The 18887-nt window shown below is 47.9% G+C and overlaps 2 protein-coding genes across 2 annotated transcripts in view; both read left to right on the top strand.

The window, feature by feature from the left end:
- The window catches only part of LOC139047748 (kelch-like protein 10), a 32060-nt gene extending 22411 nt beyond the window's left edge, over positions 1-9649 (top strand). The window contains exons 10-12 of the mRNA XM_070521769.1: positions 1603-1722; positions 7885-8010; positions 9543-9649. Of these exons, the coding sequence (XP_070377870.1) occupies positions 1603-1722; positions 7885-8010; positions 9543-9556 (260 nt within the window). The 3' untranslated portion in view covers positions 9557-9649. The remainder of the gene's footprint in view (positions 1-1602; positions 1723-7884; positions 8011-9542) is intronic.
- Positions 9650-14374: 4725 nt separating this feature from the next.
- The window catches only part of LOC139047747 (fatty acid CoA ligase Acsl3-like), a 62927-nt gene continuing 58414 nt past the window's right edge, over positions 14375-18887 (top strand). The window contains exon 1 of the mRNA XM_070521766.1: positions 14375-14791. The gene's annotated coding sequence lies outside the window, so the exon portion shown is untranslated. The remainder of the gene's footprint in view (positions 14792-18887) is intronic.

The following is an 18887-nucleotide window of genomic DNA, read 5'->3' as shown; positions in this document are numbered from 1 at the left end:
GACCGCTTATTCACAACAAAAGCTTCAGAACTATATTCAGTCGCAAATGAGAAAATTAGGGAAATACTGCTCCCCCTGCTGCCTACAACCCCACCCCCACCCCAAAAATCGCGACGAGCCCTCTTTCCCCACCCTCTGTGCTTTAGGAAATACTTCCCTCATTGAGACCACCGGCACCCGCCCAGTGTACGCTTCGTTTGCACGACTTCGACGCGAGCAGGTCAAGTCTAAAGTCATGCAAGCTGACCCAGCCCGACCCCATCGCGTTTATGTGCATCTAGCACAGCAGGTTAAGCGATTCAAACCGACGCCTTCCTTTGCCTGCAGGTGGGTTGACCAAACTCACTTCGACGTTCAGTCGTCTCGTCCCGATAAAGTTTACACGAATCCGACGACCAGTTTTCAACCCGACCAGTCGACTCAACCGGACTTTATCAGGTTCATGTCAATGTCCCTATAAACCCCATAGTTGTCCAGAAAACGAGAGAACGCCGCAGTCGTGCGTGAAGCGCACATGCAGCGAAAATATCTGCGTGTAGCAATAAGGAAGACAACACAGGAAGTGGTCGTCGTTCGAAAGGGAGTTGGGAGAGTGATTTCCTTGACCAACACATCAAGCGAGCTGCCTTACCATCGTGTTCATCTCAATGTCAACGCCAGCCATACCGCGAAACGGGCTTGACGAACAAAACACTTCTCGACTGACGAGATTCCACCCTTGCAGAACTTGATTATCGGGATTCTGGAAACAGTTACGTTTCAGTCGCTTAATACTGCCTGAGTGAGTCATGCTAGTGTTACCTTGCACCCTATTGGACTGAAGTTAATTTTTTTCTAAATGTTTAGAAGGATAGGTAGAACCTAGGGTGCCCAGTGACAGTGACAGATAATGAAGCCAGACAAGGCATAGGGGAAGTTAATTGTTCTGTTTAATTGAAATGTAGAAAAAATAATAACGCAAAGGAAAATCAAAGTGGACGAAAATACAACTTGCCTCAGGTTTGGACCAAGCTCGTATCTCAGCATTGCGCATGCGGTCTTCACTTGTGGCAAGTTATATTTTCGTCCACTTGCATTTTCCTTTATCTTTTTCCTTTATCTTAGGAAGAGAGAGAGGAGTGGTCGGGGAATGGAAAGACTGGCGGAGAAGTAACATTGGGCGTTTATTGGTTGACGCTAGCGATGACGTCATTAAGTCCCCGACTAGGCCGGCTGTTAGCAGCGGAGTAAACGCAAATCCTTCGCTCACACCGATATCACTGTTCGTGGCATAAACGCTGTTTTCTGCATCTTTAAGGAGCATAAGGTAGCAGCCCACAACATGCTAGCGTGAGTAAATCTCCATTCTTACTTTATTTCAATAAAGAAGACGAAAAAAAATGCGACTATAGCTTTGATCGATGAGTACGCCTTGTTTGTCACAGCAGGTTTCCGCTTCGCTGAGCATATTATTATTATTATTATTAATATTAATATTATTATTATTGTTGTTGTTGTTGTTGTTGTTGTTGTTGTTGTTGCTGTTGTTGTTTCTTTGCCTCTGATGACGACGGACCCCGCCTTCTGACGCGTGCTTGCGGCTTTTCCTTCACTGCTTTCCAGTGGTGGCGTTGGACGTGACACGAGCTCGCTTCACGGAGCTTCCGGCCATGCCAGTGGGGAAGAGCAACTTCGCTGCAGTGGTTCTCGAAGGTCGCATCTACACTATCGGGGGATTCAATGGTAAGCCGAGCCTACATACACGCCCGCTCACATTACATGCGGCATCGCTAGCCTTTTTTCCTTTATTTTTTGCCGATTATTGAATCGCTTCAGGCACATGCAGTCGAGAGCTAGCCGAGGTAAGGGCTCGAACCTACAAGGTTACCACGGAGAAACAGTAGCTAAGAGAGGACTTTGATAACGCAATGCGAGAAATTATAGAACTCAAACAGTGCAGCCGGAACATGAACACTGAAGTAAAAGGCCTCCCGTTTGTTATTCACGAAGACCTGTAGGGAAAACGATGCAGAAGGTGGCTATGCATCGTAACTACTCTTTCTGAAGGTGACATCGATATATTCCATAGGATGCTGTACTACGTCAAATCGGAACCAGATGTCGTCGTGAAGTTCTAATGTCGCTCAGCTCGTGACAATGTGCTTTCTGCTGCCAGAGAATCAAGACTGAACGTCAGTTTGCTCGGGTTTGAGGGTGATGACCCACTATATGTTGAGCATTTCTGTGTTGAAGACAAGGCATTCAATTAAATAAAGCTCGCAAGCTCAAGAAAGAGAAGAACTGGAAGTTCGTTTGGACTCCTCAGGGGAAAATTTTAGCCAGAAGGACAGGAACTTCCCCAGTCCTTCACGTGACGCGCGAAAGGGATCTAACGAAAATTGTGTAAACGTGTACCGCATCTTAGCATAAACTTTCCATCTTCATGTACTACTCATTTAGTGACATAGACAAAGTAACGAAAAATAATTTTTCCATATTCCACTGCAACATTCGTAGCGTCTGAAGAAACTAAATACTCTACTAGCTCATCTCTCCATGCATACATTTGCTTTTTATGCCATTGCATGAAGTGAAACTTGGCTCAGGGATAGTGTATTGGTGTCTACACCTGGTGATAAGATGTCATCGCTTCCAAAAAACTCACGCACTCGTGGAGGTGGTGTTGCACTCTTTCTTACACATTATACCTTCAAGGTTTTGTCCACTGCGTCTCCTAGCGACGAAGACACTGAAGCACTGTTCATTAAGCTTAGTTGAGGTCTTGTTAATGGTGGGGTCTACTGCCCTCCCAACTCGGCAATGGCATCGTCTTTAGGGCAGTTCGAATCTCCTGGCTACAGTATCTCAAGCAAATCGCGGCCATATTGACGTTGTTGGCAATTTTAACGTAGATTTAAGAAATGATGCGAATCATAACTATAGCTTTCTTCCGCAGTCATTCAAACTCCACAATCGTATAACTGAGTCTACTCGAGTAACCGGCACACGTACTTCGTTAATTGATCATCCTCTAACGAACACTGATACCGGAGTGTGTTCTCGTGTATCATCATAATTATCATCATCAGCCCATTCATGTCCACTGCAGGGCGAAGGCCTCTCCCTGCGATCTCCAATTACTCCTGTCCTGCGCCAACCGATTCCAACTTGCACCCGCAAATTGCCTAATTTCGTCGCACCATCTTGTCTTCTGCCGTCCTCTACCGCGCTTCCCTTCTCTTGGTACCCATTCTGTCACCCTAATGGTCCAACGGTTATCTAGTCTGCGCACAACATGACCTACCAAGGCCACTTTTTTCTCCTAATGTCTATTAAAATGTCGTCTATGCCCATTTGCTCTCTGATCCAAACCGCTCGCCTTCAGTCTCTTAAAGTTATGCCTAGCGTTCTTCGTTCCATCGCCCTTTGCGCGGTCCTTAACTTGTTCCCAAGTTTCTTTGTCCCCCTCCAAGTCTCTGCGCCTTATGTCAGCACTGGTAAAATGCACTGATTGCATACTTCCCGTTTCAATGATGACAGTAAGCTCCCAGTCCGGAGCTCATGATGTCTGCCGTATGCGATCCAACCCATTTTTATTCTTCTGTGAATTTCCTTCTCATGGTCAGGGTTCCCTGTGATTAGTTGACCTAGGTAAACGTACCTCTCCGCGGACTCTAGAGGCTGATTTGCGATCTTGAACTCTTGTTCGCTTGCCAGGTTATCTATCATTATCTTTGTCTTCTGCATATCAATTTTCAGCTCCACTCTTACGCTCTCACTGTTAATGTCCTCAATCATTTGTTGTAACTCGTGTGCATTGTTGCTGAATAGAACAATTTCATCAGCAAACCGAAGGTTGTTGAGGTATTAGGTATTCGCCGTCGATCTTTACTCCTAAGCTTTTCCAGTTTAATAGCTTGAATACTACGGGGGTGCGCCCCTCTGTCAAGCCAGTCATAGGCTTTTTGGGTGGACCCCTAACATCCCTGATGTAGAAATAAAGGTATTTGTATTTGTACTTCTTCTAAGCACGCAGTGAATAGCATTGGAGAGATTGTGTCTCCTTGTCTCACCCCTTTCTTTATAGTGGTAAACAAGAAAAGTGGGTATCTTCCCACTTTTCTTGTGTAGAAATATGGTGGCTGTGGAATCTCTGTAGATATTTTCCACGGTATTTACGTAAGCCGTCTGTACTCCCTGATTACGCAATGTCTCAATGACTGCTGGTATCTCTACTGAATCAAATGCTTTTTCGTAATCTATGAAAGCCATATAGAGAGGCTTATTGTACTCTGCAGATTTCTCAATAACCTGGTTAAGTACATGGATATGATCCATTGTAGTAACCTTTCCTGAAGCCGAGCCTGTTCCTTTGGTTGACTAAAGTCCATTGTTGCCCTTATTCTATTGGAGATTATTTTGGTAAATATTTTATATATTACTGGGAGTAGGCTAATTGGCCTATAATTTTTAGTTCTTTAACGTCGCCCTTTTTATGGATTAGTATAATGTTTGCATTCTTCCAGTTTTCTGGGACCATAGCAGTCGATAGACACTTCGTATAGAGAGCCGCCAGTTTTCCTACCATTATATCTCCTCCATCTTTGATTAAATCGACTGTTATTCCATCCTCTCCTGCCGCTTTTCCCCGTTTCATGCCTTGTAAAGCCTTTCTGACCTCATCTCTAGTTATAGGAGGAGTTTCTGTATGTTGTTCATGATTGTTTCGAATAGAGTGCTCCTGAGTCCTCTGGGTACTGTAAAGGTCAGTATAGAATTCTTCCGCTGATTTTATTATTCCTTCGAGATTGCTGATGATATTACCCTGCTTATCTTTCAGTGATTACATCTTGGTTTGCCCTATGCCAAGTTTCCTTCTCACTGATTTCAGGCTCCGTCCATTTTTAACGACTTCTTCAGTTTTTCTCACGTTATAATTTCTTATATTACTTATTTTCGCTTTGATGATCAGTTTTTACAGTTCCGCGAATTCTACCTTATCTCTTAAGTTGGACACTTTCATTCTTTGTCATTTCTTTATTAGGTCCTTTGTTACTTGGGAGAGCTTGCCTCCTAGTTGCCTCGGTGCCTTGTCTCCCACTTCAATTGCTGCCTCTGAAGCCAGCCTCGTTACAGTTTCATTCATTACCTCTATGTCATCATCATCATCTCTCTTTTCTAAGGCTGCATATTCGTTTACAAATACCAGCGTAAATTTGTCTGCTTTTACCCTTACTGCCTCTACGTTGACCTGTTTTTTCTTAACCAATTTAACTCTTTCTCTCTTCAAATTTAGGTGAATCCTAGTCCTCACTAAACTATGATCACTGCACTTTACCCTACCTATTACTTCTACATCGTGCATTATGCTGGGATCAGCAGAAAGTATAAAGTCAATTTCATTTCTCGCTACACTATTGGGGCTTTTCCAGGTCCATTTTCTGTTGCTACGTTTCCTGAAGAAAGTGTTCATTATTATCAGTTTATTCCTTTCTGCAAATTCTACCAGCATCTCTACTCTAGCGTTTCTAGAATGGACACCGTAGTATCCAATTGCCTGTTCACCCGCCTGCTTTTTCCCCACTTTTGCATTGCAGTGCCCCATTACTACTGTATACCGCCTTTGCACATTTCTCATCGCTAATTCAACATCTTCATAAAACTGATCTACTTCCTCATCGTCGTGGCTAGATGTTGGAGCGTAGGCTTGTACTATCTTTAATCTATACTTCCTATTGAGTTTGATTACGACTACTGCTACCCTCTCGTTTATGCTGTAGAATTCGTCAGTGTTACCCGCTATGTCTTTATGGATTAGGAATCCTACCCCGCATTGCTTCTTATCATTGGGACCTCTATAGCAGAGGACATGGCCGTTATTCAGCAATGTGTAAGCCTCAGCAGTTCTAATCTCACTAAGGCCGATAATATCCCAAACAATGTCTGATAGTTCTTCGAAGAGTCCTGCTTAGCTAGCCGCACTCGAGAGGGTTCAGGTGTTAAACGTTGCAAGGGTCAGTTTCCATGGGCGGCCTGTCCTGACCATTCTTAGCACCCTTTGCTGCGTTACATGTCTGACCGCCGCCTTGATCAGGTGCTCCGCAGCCACTGGAGACTGAGCGCAATTGGTTCATTGAGATCGTTTCAGTAGGGAGGTTGTGGTCGAATACTGCACCAGGGAGGCCAATTCCTGTTCTGGTGAGGGAGTGTCTTTGTTCAAGCTTAGTGGGCCTTCCTAATTTGGTTGTACCTGGATTAGTATAGCCCCACTCGCTCTCGGCGTCTTTCGCTGGTGTCAGGCGCCACTCCGAGCCTGTAGATGTAGTGCACTGGAGGATGTCATACGTGAATACACCATCGTCAAAAAAAAAGGGGGGGGGGGAGGATTTGAACTTCCGACTACCGCAACCGAGCCTAAGAAATAGCTCAGTAATATAATCCCGCAAGTGACTAGGCTACCTGTCAACGATAAGTACGGCCCAGAGGGCCTTACATGCCTAAGAGATCCGCTCATTTGTCCGCCCTTTGCGGGGTTTTGCTGATCGGCATAGGTTCTACGACGTAGTGTCAATTTTCGGTTGTCCTAGCCTTTTGTTTCCCGCATCTTACGCGTGCACGTGGTACAGAGCGCGCCGAGGTGCACGATATATTTTTGCTGAATTTGAACAGCGTTTAACTCTTGTGCGTAAAAATGGAAAAGAAAGGGAGAAGTTTTTCAGCGCTTACCGAGAGGTCCCAAGTGTCGTATGATCCGCTCGTCGCGTCCGCTTGTCTCTTGTCGTCCGAAAAACTCGCTTTCCCGGTTGTCTATTCACAATGTTTCCTAGCATATTGATAAATGATAAAGCCATAGATGGAGCATTTCTAGTGAATTGTTAAGCCGCGCTGCTGGCCGTAATGGCGTTCAAGGCCGACCAATGTGCGTTCTGACCGCATAGATGGCACTCAACTTCTGACGTATACAGCAACCCTATAGCTGACCACACGCCTATATTCCTGGTATGCAAAGATCAGAGGTGTGGAAGAGCCAACCGCATACGCTAACAGATTACGTCATGTTCCGCGACATGTTATGCCAAACAGGCTTTTATGCTACCTGTGACCATGATGTCAATCTGTATCTCCATGACTCCTGACAGGGTTCGCAGTCGTATCTTGTCTCGCTTGGCACCATTTGTCAAGTGTATGCAGTGTTGACCACAAGCTTGTTTAAAAAGAACCTCTTAAAATTTTGATAAGTTAGGGGGGCCCCGAACCACTTTTTATCGAAGTGGAGAAAGACATTTGAAGTGAAGAACCACTTTGCCGCAAAAAGTACTTCAATGCGTTCAGCAGAAGCAAAGTTATCAGCAATCAAACGCGGCCTCAGCTGTGCTCCCCTTTCTCCTCCAATGCCTTGCACTGCGAAGGCTACGGCGGAGACGTCACCGTGACGCGCAGTTCAAATTTCCGATTCGGTGCCTATGCCGCGCTAAACTCAAGCCAAGTGCGGCTGTCCTCAGAGAGCCGCGGTGCACTTAGCCACTGGACTCGTGGCGGCACCTCGCGGCGGCCACGGTGTAGCAAAACGCAGCGACCAATAGCGGCCGCGTATCGGAGTGTGCTTTATGACGAAATAAAGCACACGGAAAAGAGCGAGGATCATGGGGTTTTTGAAACGAGAGCGTTTGAGAAAAAGGTGACCGCGCTCCGATTGCGAGCTCCACGGACCGCGTACGACAGCAGAACTTGTCGGAGATGTTCACAACAGCGTATGCTACCCGCGGACTATGTTATTTCACCAATCCCGAGGGGTGTTTCAGGGCCCCATTAAGCTTCAATAGTTCTTCGTGCATGAAATAACATTGTGTGTGTCGTTCTTCATCAAATCTGTTACACGATTGACCCTTCTTCATCCCTTAACAGGAGCGACAACTGTGTCGCGGGTGGACCGGTACGACATCGAAAACAAGAAGTGGTATCCGGCTCCCGAGCTCAGCACGAAGTGCAGTGCAGCCTCAGCCTGCGTCGTTCACGATGTTGGCAACGTTGGTAGGTGTCATCAGCATCGTGAGCATGATCAACATCCCATAGTTATACCCAGTGTTTGCCATACGCAGTGATGTTTAGGATTGTGGCATTAAAGATAACGAGAAAATTGTGGCTAATAGAACAATTACCGGTTGACGCTAGCACGTGTAGAGAGCAATTGGGAAGATTGAGGAACCAGGTAACCGGTGGTCTTCCTAGAGCAGCGGGGTTGGCACACAAGAAATAGAAGTTGCACCTTGGAGCAATGGAAAGGCCATGGAAACAAACATACACGGACCCAACGCGCATGTCGGTATCTGGCTGAAGCGATGCGTTCCTGAAGCGGTTAACGCTCCAAAATTGCGCCGTGCTTTGTAGCATAGCGATTACATGACTTCACATGGAGTCCCCCACAAAGCGACCCACGTGACCGTGGACTACGCTGTATCCGATTAGATTAGCAACAGCAGCCTGGTTGCGCTCACTGCGGGGCAAAGGCATCCCCCATACTTTTCCAACTATCCCGGTCATGTGCTAATTGTGGCCATGTTGTCCCTGCAAACTTCTTAATCTCATCAGCCCTCCTAACTTTCTGCCGCCCCCTGCTACGCTTCCCTTCCCTGGAATCCACTCTTTAACACTTAATAACCATCGGTTATCTTCCCTCCTCATTACATGTCCGATATATGCCCAGTTTACTAGTGATATACTGCAGGACCGGCCCATTCAACTTACTTGGCGGGAAACCGACAGAGCCGAGGAGGAGGAGGTGGTGGTTATATAAGAAGAGGGGAAACACGGCAACAGTCTAATACACTAGAGGACACCTCAACGGAGGTGACCTAGCGGACGCACCAGGCTTTGATTACACTTTGAAGCATAACACTTTGAGCATAACACTTTGAAGCGACGCCACTTCGGGACTCGATCGGCAAGCCGTTGATCGTGCTGCGCAGTTCTGGACACTCGTTTCTGCTTCGGGCAAAATGAAATTTTCCGCTTGAATGGTGCATGCCGCATTGCGCGTATATCGGTGATATTTTAGCACACAGTGTTTCTTCTTTCACCTCAGTAAAGCTGGATTCGATACGACGGGACGGATACTGATTCATTCAGCGGACAAACATGGTTCTTGTCTCGGTGTTGCCGCGTCGGGCCAAGCACAACGGCGGGACAGAGAAGCGGCTTCACAGCGCTATTGGTCGCAGCTCTTGAGCCACGGCACTCTTGCTTGCGAACTGAATCTCCAGCTATCCGTCCCTTCGTCCGAATCCTGTTGACGAACTTTTTTGCCCAGCATATTCTTTCTTTGTTTCTAATCGAAAAGACCGTCTCTACTTTCCAGTCCGTCCGTTCGTCTGTCTGTCTGTTATGCCTATCTGTCTGTCTGCTACGACTCTTTGTCTGTTATGACTGTCTATCTGTTATGACGGTCTATCTTGTCTGTCTGTTATGAGTGTCTGTCTTGTCTGTCTGTATTGACTGTCTGTTTCTGTCCTGTCTTCTTTTCATGACAGTTTTATCTCCGTTTCTTCCTTGATTTCTTTATCTAGCGCCATGGTTATGAGCCAGCAGCGTTGCGCTCACCTGCGGAACGAAACTCCAGCGACCAGCTTCCCCTGCCGATTCAAATTAAAAACGTTTTCGTTGGACTTCATAACGTTTATATCTCATTTTCTTCCCTCATTTCACTATCTGGCTTCCTGGATTTGCAACAGGCCTTCGTCCTTTTAATCGCACGACATGGAAAACGCCGGCATAGGCCTGCGCTGAAGTTTTGAAAGGAGTGTGGCGCCATCTGCTGACTTGTGGCGTGAAACTGAGTACTACAGGGTCTGACTCCCTGCCTTAGTTGGCTGCGTAGCTATATAGAATGTGAAGCATTGTTTCCTTTTTTTTTATTATGTAGCTCTTAGAAGAAGAGCTAACAAGTTATATCCGTCGTGGTTGCACAGTGGCTATGGTGTTGGGCTGCTGAGCCCGAGATCGCGGGATCGTATCCCGGCCGCGGCAGCCGCATTTCGATGGGTGCGAACTGTGAAAACACCCGTGAACTTAGATTTAGGTGCACATTATAGAACCCCAGGTGGTCGGAATTTCCGGAGTCCTCCACTACGGCGTGCCTCATAATCATGAAGTGATGTTATAAACAGGCATAAGGTGCCTCAGAAAGGCTGGCCAACGTTTCGATAGGAGGACCGGTCTTCGTGAAACGGGGCCTCGTGTATCCTCGGCATGTTAGTTTTAAAGGGTTAGTGCAGTGACGTCACTTGCGGTTGGTGTCGGTGGCGGCTGGTTGTAAAGGGAGAGACATCAAAGAGAATGGGCGCTGTCGCCTGATCACTGTGAGCGTGGTTCCCAAGGCAAGAGGACGAGAGTGGGAAGGCGGGGAGGAAAGAAAAGCAGAGAAAGAAAGAAAAGGGCGCACCGACAAAAAAGGGAAAGAAGAAGAAAAGGGGGGCTTGGGGGAGGGGGGATGTCGGGGAAGCGAGAGGTTAGGGAGCATTCAGGGGTGTCGTTGGCGGCGTGTTTTTGTGGCTTTAGAAGAGCCGGTCAGGCGGTCAATGCATGAGTATTAAAAAATGGCTGTGGCTTAGCTAAGGTTAAGCCCAGGATGCGAAGCATACTAGCCTTTATTTTAGTTGTTGAACCACTGTTTAGCCTGGTGAACTGCTGTTGCTTGGCTATACTTGGTTCGGCTAGACGAAGAAACGACTCATGCGTTACTCTGCTTCGCCTTCAAGAGTGGAACGCGACAGCGTTCCCGTCGACCCGCCAAGGGGTGTAAGACAATGGGCTACGGCACAGCGACTACGCGCCCCGCATTGGACGCGGTGAGCGTCGAGCAACGCAGCGTTCGGCGCGGCAACGAAATGTGCGCCTGAGCAAGCGACGCACGCCTGAGCCTTAGAAACAGCTCGTTTCTAAGGCAACACCGCATTCACTAGAGGCGCTTTTGTACCGCTTTGAAGCATCGCACTCGTGGCTCAGTGGTAGCGTCTCCGTCTCACACTCCGGAGACCCTGGTTCGATTCCCACCCAGCCCATCTTGCAAGAGTTGAGCCAAAGCCACCTAGAAAATCAGTCTCTGTAGCAAGCCGCAACCTTCGCTTCTCATTCCAACGAGCAGCTCTGTCTCCAGGAGGCATCTCACCTCGTGAGTGTCTAGCAGAGGCAAGCGCAGCTGCTTATATGCCGCCGCGTCGCCGCGAGCGACGGCGCGAGTTGGAGCCCCGTTTCTCCTCTGTCGTGACGTCACGGTGTCACGTGGTATTGAAGGCGACACCGCCGCGCCTGAGGAGCTGGGTTGAGCTCTCGTAATATGCTTCGCATAAAAAGACACAAAAAGACATCAGTTGAAAGTGTAACTTTAGTAGCGTAGCAAAAATGCATCGAGCAATTTTTAAGAAGTTAAGGTGAGGACAAGGAGTCTGGGGTGTAATGCATGGTGTAACTGGAAGGCATCGGCATGGTATTTCTGCTGGCGACATTAAAGTGGTTAATTACAATTGTTATGGTAACTTGCCATCCACCGTTCCATTGACAAGGTGTCAATTAGGAAGTTCTCGATAATTATAAGTATAAATGAACTAAGGTATTTTCAGCAAGTTACAATTAGCGTGCCAAATTCTTCTAGCCGTAAAAGATGGCCCAGGATACTTGAGTACTAGTACCATGTGATCACCTTCTCATCAGCACTAAGGTCTCTAGGGATCTTAAAGGGGCGGTCTACCATTCGGAACATGTCTTCAAATTACAGTAGGAATGAGAAGATTGTGTGTCATATTAACGGAAACAAGCATGCTTGTCTCAGATAATGAATTAATGCAATTTTTAATTGGGCTCTGAAGGTTGGTAAAAGTATGACATGTGGCGTCGTTCAACGGTGAAACAGTGCAACCAATCTGTGCACCATCACGTAATCAAGAAGCCGGCAGGGAGAGTTATTTTGCTTAGATACAATATTGTACAGCCTGAAATTATATTTTATGGGCTTATGCTAAGTTTGCTTTGCCTGAGAGAGCGAGTTTTTTCTCAATTTTTTTTCCATCTAGCGCTTGCTGAAAAGTGGCGCCGACTTGTGCAAACGAACGGAGTCACGGTGAACGGAATGGTGCATTGATGTATGGCCTCTGAGATTGCCATCGAGCCCAGTAATCGGTGTTGTCGGCGCCCGTACAAAGTTTTAAGAAGACACAGAACTTTAGTTTTAAAAATTTCTGCTCGCTTTCCAGAGAAATAATTGCAAGTTTAGACATTTACAGTGGTAGGCTTTCTATTGCGCTACAAAATTGAAGGTCCTTTCCGCACTAGATTGACATCTTCTAACTTACTACCTTTGGTTGCGTATACAGCAATTCTATTCCGCACAAGAAAGCAGCACCCTCACCCAGGCTCATTGCAAGACGTCAGGAAAAAGTAAAATAAACAAATAACGAATGCAAAAAAAGTTTGCGGGAGAGTCGGACAGGTATGCTTTACTTGGGGCGCCCCACCCGAGATCGCAAGTACCCTTCATGTTGGTATGTAGAGAGTGGCGATAGCTCTTGTAGCGTCGTGGGAAAAACACATGCGCACATAACTTATCTGTTGCGATACCTTATGTACCACATTTAGGAGGTGGACATCTCCAAATTGGCCCAAACATTAGGATTTCTGCGAAAAGCTCATCAATTCAATACCGATCCGCCTCTACACCGCAAGTGAAACATTGCCTAGTTATTAGCATCAGTACGAAGGAAGGAAGGAAAAAGTGGAGAAGGAAAAGCAGGGAGGTTAACCAGTTTAGCTTAACCTGTTTGCTACCCTACACATGGGAGAGGGATAGGAGGAGAGGAGCTTGAGCGTGCTGTAATCGGTAGAGCGCGCTCTACGCGCTCCAGCCTGGAAGATGTGCGCGGTAGTTCGTGCCTGCTATGGGCTTCCGGCAAGGTAACGTGTTCCCGCCGTCCTTGTACTTTCACCCTTTCAAGGTGCAGTTGGCGTGTTGCACGCGCTGTTTGGTTTCGCATTAGCACTCTTTGTTTCGCGCGAAGCGGAGAAATGCCTGCACAATTTCTGCTTGCCAAACGCCCTGGTACGTAACCAAATAGTGGCATTCCTAGGTTGGCCACCTTATTCGTTGGCTACGTAATTATGAATTACTCGAGTCGAAAGCCTCTCCAGTTCCCCTGCGATGTGCAATGAATTACTGCAATCGGCATACCGTGGAGCAAACAAACAATTCGTCTTGTGCACTATCTCTGGTAGCAGCGCGAACAGCTTGCATTACAAAATGTAAAACGCTGCGTTGCGGCCTACTTCGCCGTTCGGCGAGTACCTCGAGCTCATCATCGTCGATCAAGAACTGCAACAGCTTGTCAGCGGTACCACGTTCACAAAGCGCGTGAAATGCGATAGCGAAATGCGGAATGGACAGAACACTCGGCAATTGACGCGTTGGTCTTCCCAGACGCAGTCGTCCAAAATCGCCGCTAAACTACGCTCCAAAGGCGTCGCACCCGAGTTCACTCGAGAGCGCTCGAGTTAAATACTTGAGCGTGATGACCTAATGCGCCCATTGTTTGAAAACAAGGCACAACAGTCATGACTCCCCCGGCGTTCTTTCAAAGAAACCGCGAATAACGCCGTTTGTCACGTGGCCAGCAAGCACTTCGTCTTTCACCCGCATGGCGGCGCCACGTGGTCGCCCGAACACTCGTCGGCGTTTTGTAATCAACCGCCAAACAAAGCAGGGCTTGAAGATGCCCACCGCAGCGATACTCCCAACTGTTGTGCGGTGTCGACATCAGCAAAGCACGGAAAACAAAACCGGAAAACAGGCACAACCACTCTTTGATCATTATATGGCAGCAGCTTCCCTCTCCTCTTTCCCTCCTCCTAAACGGTCGCGCTGGCGTCTGGCATGGCTAACATTAGAGAGTTTTAGCCCAGCGGGTTTACGGCCAGCGGAGCGGAGCGGGCGAGCGGAGACGCGACTGCGCATGCGCACCACGCTGAGGCGGCCAGCGGTTTTACGGAGCAGCGTTTACGCCCGCTGGAAAGCACTCCCCAGCGGAGGGTATACGCAGCGCGCGAGCGTGCGTAAGGGCGCGCGGGCGTGTATGGGAAATGCAAGACGGCAGCCGCGAACATGAACGCCGGCAGTTCTGCATCGACGACGGCGACTGCCGCGCTGACCCGTACATTAGTACTCAGTACATTATTAAGAAATAATGCACTGAGAACATGTAATATATCTTTATTCAACATTTCTTGCATAATAAAAGCAAGCGTAATTCAATTTCATTTTTCAGTAACTCCTATTCGAACCACTAGGTGGGGCAGCAGAGCGCCCCGCTCTTTACCCCGCTCGAGCGGGTGATCCGCTGGGCTAAAACTCTTTTTTCGCGAGCCGCTCCGCTGGCGCAACGGTGGAGACCGCTCCGCTCCGCTGGCCGTAAACCCGCTGGGCTAAAACTCTCTATTACGGGGGCGTTGTGCGTCGTATCGCCAGCGAAAGGCTGTCAGCGCGTCCTCCTCTCCAACTACGACAACAGCAGCTGCAGCAGCTGAGGCGAAGGAAGGGTGCGGAGGCGGCAGCGGAGGCTGAGGGCCAACGCAGACGGCTAGTCGCGCCGGGCGCTTGTCACGTGGTCCTCGACGGTGGCAGACGACTGCTGGCTCGGCGAAAAGCTGAACACACGCACACGTGCACGCGCGCGACCGTCTGCGACGCGAACGGAAGGACTGCTTCCGAGCCCGGAGCACGCCGAACTGCGCACTTTGGCGATCGTCGTGCGAGAGCAACGGAGCAGCATCGGTGAGTACAACGTTACCAGTCCCGGTTGGCCTACAAAGTCAGGTGTCCCCACCTGTCAAGAAGTTTCTTCCTGCCGTTTACTTCGCGATGTTGACCGCTTTGGTGGTTTCTGTCGATACCGTTGTTCTTTGCCCTTTCGTTCAAGCTGCCTTGGGCGCCCAAAATTTTTCGCTGGTCTAAGCGACTTTCTTTTTATTTATTTTTGGTGTGCGGTGCTAGAGCCCTGGTTGTCTTAATCTCAGAATTAAAGAGCCAAACAAACGGTTCCTTTCTAAATCGTTGATGGTGACCGTTATGGTCGCATCTTGGATGCCATTTCTTTGTTTTCCCTTTCAAGACATCATAGACGGCGATCTTTCTTTCTTTTCCTTTTTTTTCACTGATAACGAGTGATACTTGTTTATTTTTCACATGCTGTGCGCGTGTGCGTGGAGCGTGGGGAACAGGTGCCCGAATTATGTTATACGACCTGCGTATTGCCAACCTTTCACACAACTGTCTTCGGTTCATACGTAGTGCTCTTCGCTGTATCGGTTGGTATCTTTCAGTGACCACTCGCTCAACTTTAAGCTCCAGCGGGGTGGACGTGTATAGACCTAATCTTATCCTAACAGACGAGGCGCCTACGTGTGCGTAGTGTGTTTGTGTAGGCATTATCTGTCCAAGTTCATCCGGCATTCTGCAGTCAAGAGAGTCGACCCAGACAGCTTCTCGCTTTGTGTGCATAACCGCAGTCTTCGAGTGCTTCAAGCGCCAAAGCCGAATTCCTTCCACGTTGGAAGCGCGGGTTGACAGGAAGAGCCGCTGCATGACTTTGCGATTCAGGCGCATGAACTATACTGGCGTGTTGCGAAGAGTTGCTGCAGGTTATGAGTGGTGCGGGCTTGATTGCACAGATAGTAGGTGACTTAAATTAGTTCTGCAGACGTGAATGCATGGATAATACGTAACTTTAATAAGGCTGCGTGGGTGACAAGAATTTGGGACAATTAGGGGATCGTTGAAAGACATGTAGCTGTGTAGTTAAGGGGTTAGCAGGTCATTGCAGCCTACGAAAGCTTACGCGGGTTGGAATGTTCTCGCTATAAGGGACCGTAAGCTTTAATGGCTTATTCATATCTCAGATAACATCAAGGAAAAAAAAAGATGCGATAAACCACGTCATTAGTAGGCACAGAAGCGACGTCTTGCCATGTCTGCAGAGTATATCGGCGCCCACTAACGAAAGCCCATAGTATTGTACGTGAATTCTCTGCGCTACCCAATGTTGTCTGTTTGTATTCAATTCTAGAAATTGTAAGCAAAAACGAACCTTTGACTGTGTTAGCTTTGTGGGAGGGGTGAGGTCCTTGAACCAGTACTACGGGGCTGTTTTCTCCTCGCACCAAGCGCAGGGAAAAAAATATAGAATAAATGAACCGCATAAGTCAAGCGTATATATCCTGCCACACGTGTATGGGTATTGCCGGAGTACGATATGTCAGCAATCAACACGCGAACGTTCATTCACAGCGCAGATTACTATATAACGAAAAGGTTTTCCATACAACGAATTTCGCTTTCCCTGTAAAGAAACAATTTGGCACAATTTAGTATGACATCGCTTTGTAACATACATTGTATGATCACAGCACGCATTAGTCATTGTCAATATTTCAAAAATTGCTATATATTTCACGCAATACTATAGCCATGTTACAGCCTCCGTACAGCCATGTTGCGTCTATGTCTTTTCTCTTTAACCACACAATGGACTACATCACCCGCCGTTGTTGCTCAGTGGCTATGGTGTTGAGCTGCTGAGCACGGGCTCGAATCCCGGCCAAGGCGGCCGCATTTCGTTGGGGGCGAAACGCGAAAACACCCGTGTACATTAAAGAACCCCTGGTGGTCCCAATTTGCGGAGTCTCCCACTACGGCATGCCTCATAATCAGGTCGTGGTTTTGGCACGTAAAATCCCATAATTTAATTTTTTTTTAATTGACTCATTGGCGCTCTTTGGCCACCATTAACCCTTGCGCCCAAAAACTGTGTATGTCTGTAGCATAGCCATGGCGTGCTCTGCCAGACCAGTGAAGCATCAGCGTAGTCAGTAGAACAAAATGAACGTTTATTCAAAGTTGTAGAGCGTATTTATAAGTAGCCGAGGGGCGGGAAGATAGGAAGGAACACGTGTTAATAGTGATAGTCCGAACTCTGAAGGATCGCCAGATGAGGCGGTAAAAGGTGCGCGCACTTCGAAAAACACACGTCAAGTTGCAACAACATCATCGCCATCAGCACCGAACTAAACAATGATTGCTTCCGCCTGTGTACAGTGGCTGTCTGGCTGCTTTTGCAGCTGCAGATATGGGCTGTACTTCCGCGTTTCGAAAAAAGACGCATACTATACGTGGCACGTTCCTAATAGCGTGGCAGCTACAGTGTGCACGAACCAGTGTAGGCGTATCACGGGATCCGGCAAAGCCAGCCTGCAGATGCTCCCGTGCACACCCCGTGTGCGACGTTTGGCTTGGGCACGGGCGTGATGGATCGTTTCGAGCTTTCCGCTGCCAGCTTTCACGAGTTCCAGGCACGGAGCCTCGGCTCTTTCCTTTTTTTTTTCTAGTCAGGAGGGCTGGAAACGGGGCGATGACGAAGCAAAACAAACCAACGAACAGGAACGGGAGTGAAAATTTTAGAAGATTATGCGTTTTTACATGCCAAAACCACTTTCTGATTATGAGGCAGCAACGAAAAGGAACGGGTGAGAAAATGTAAAAAAAAAAAAATTATGGGGTTTTACGTGCCAAAACCACTTTCTGATTATGAGGCACGCCGTAGTGGAGGACTCCGGAGATTTCGACCGCCTGGGTTTCTTTAACGTGCACCTAAATCTAAGTTCACGTGTGTTTTCACAGTTCGCACCCATCGAAATGCGGCCGCCGCGGCAGGGATTCGATCCCGCGACCTCGTGCTCAGCAGCCCTAGACCGTAGCCCTTGAGCAACCCCAGCGGGTGAGGGAGTAAATTCTTCACCGTAAAAAAAAAAAGAAGAATCGAAAAGAAATGGCTGCAACATACCTACTGCTTCACATCTGCAGCTCGCGACGTTCGCAGAATTCCGCGAAGGAGTGACGTAGGGGACATTGACTCTGGTCGTATTTATTTGGCACCGATTTCTCATAATCTAGGAAGGGACGCCGACCACACCAGATAAACGAATAAATACGATACATTTGGACTCGCATACTACGGAGCGATGCATGACTCCCGTACTAGAGCCGAGGCGTCTTGGCTTCTTTTCTTTTTTGGCGGATTGTACATTCGCTTTCGACTAACTGTAACCCCGACCGGACGCTCGAGCTGTCAACCAAACTCTTTAACTTCAGTGGTTGTGCAAATGAAATTACGGGGTTAAGCCTTCCAAAGCAATGCGCAGGCTGTGGGAGTCTTTCTTTTTGCAACAGCGCAAAGGCCTAGGACTACACGAGAGAGAGAGAGAGAGAAAATGATAAATGAAAGGTAGGGAGGTTAACCAGAACTGAGCCTGGTTGGCTACCCTACACTGGGGAAAGGGAAAGGGGGACGGAAAGATGAAAAGAAGAGAAAGTCCACTGGAGATATCAGTCGGTCTCTCAGTCCGAATCACAGGCGCTGACTCAATCTGGTCGCTTTCAAATATCGCAGCAGCGCTTTTGTGGCCTTTTGTAGCTGCGATATGCGAGGCCATGATCCCAAGATCTTCTTCAAGGTGAACGGCTTTCCATCTAGCTGATTGAGAGCTGTGCAGAGGTCTTGCCTTTCATTTTCATAAGATGGGCAGTAGCGAGTACACATACACAGCGATGTGTATGTGCATTCGTTTTGTCCTAGTCCTTTGCACTGTTGTAAAAACAATGTCACACCAACTTGCCCAAGCTTCAACAGTGTCTGTGAGAGCAACGGCGAGGGGGGGAAGGGGGCGCTGGTGATCCGAATTAATGGCAGTCTCCCGTATAGTGTCCTTTTAACGTGGCCCTAAATGCCAAGTACACGATCATACCTTTTCATTCCGCCCCGATTGGAGTGCGACCCCCGCGGCAGGGCATCGAACCCACGATCTCGTGCTCGGCC

Source organism: Dermacentor albipictus, chromosome 7 (assembly GCF_038994185.2).
Source record: "Dermacentor albipictus isolate Rhodes 1998 colony chromosome 7, USDA_Dalb.pri_finalv2, whole genome shotgun sequence".
Lineage (NCBI taxonomy): Eukaryota > Metazoa > Arthropoda > Arachnida > Ixodida > Ixodidae > Dermacentor > Dermacentor albipictus.
The sequence above is the reverse complement of the archived record's forward strand: the minus strand, read 5'-3'. Positions and strand labels throughout refer to the sequence as shown.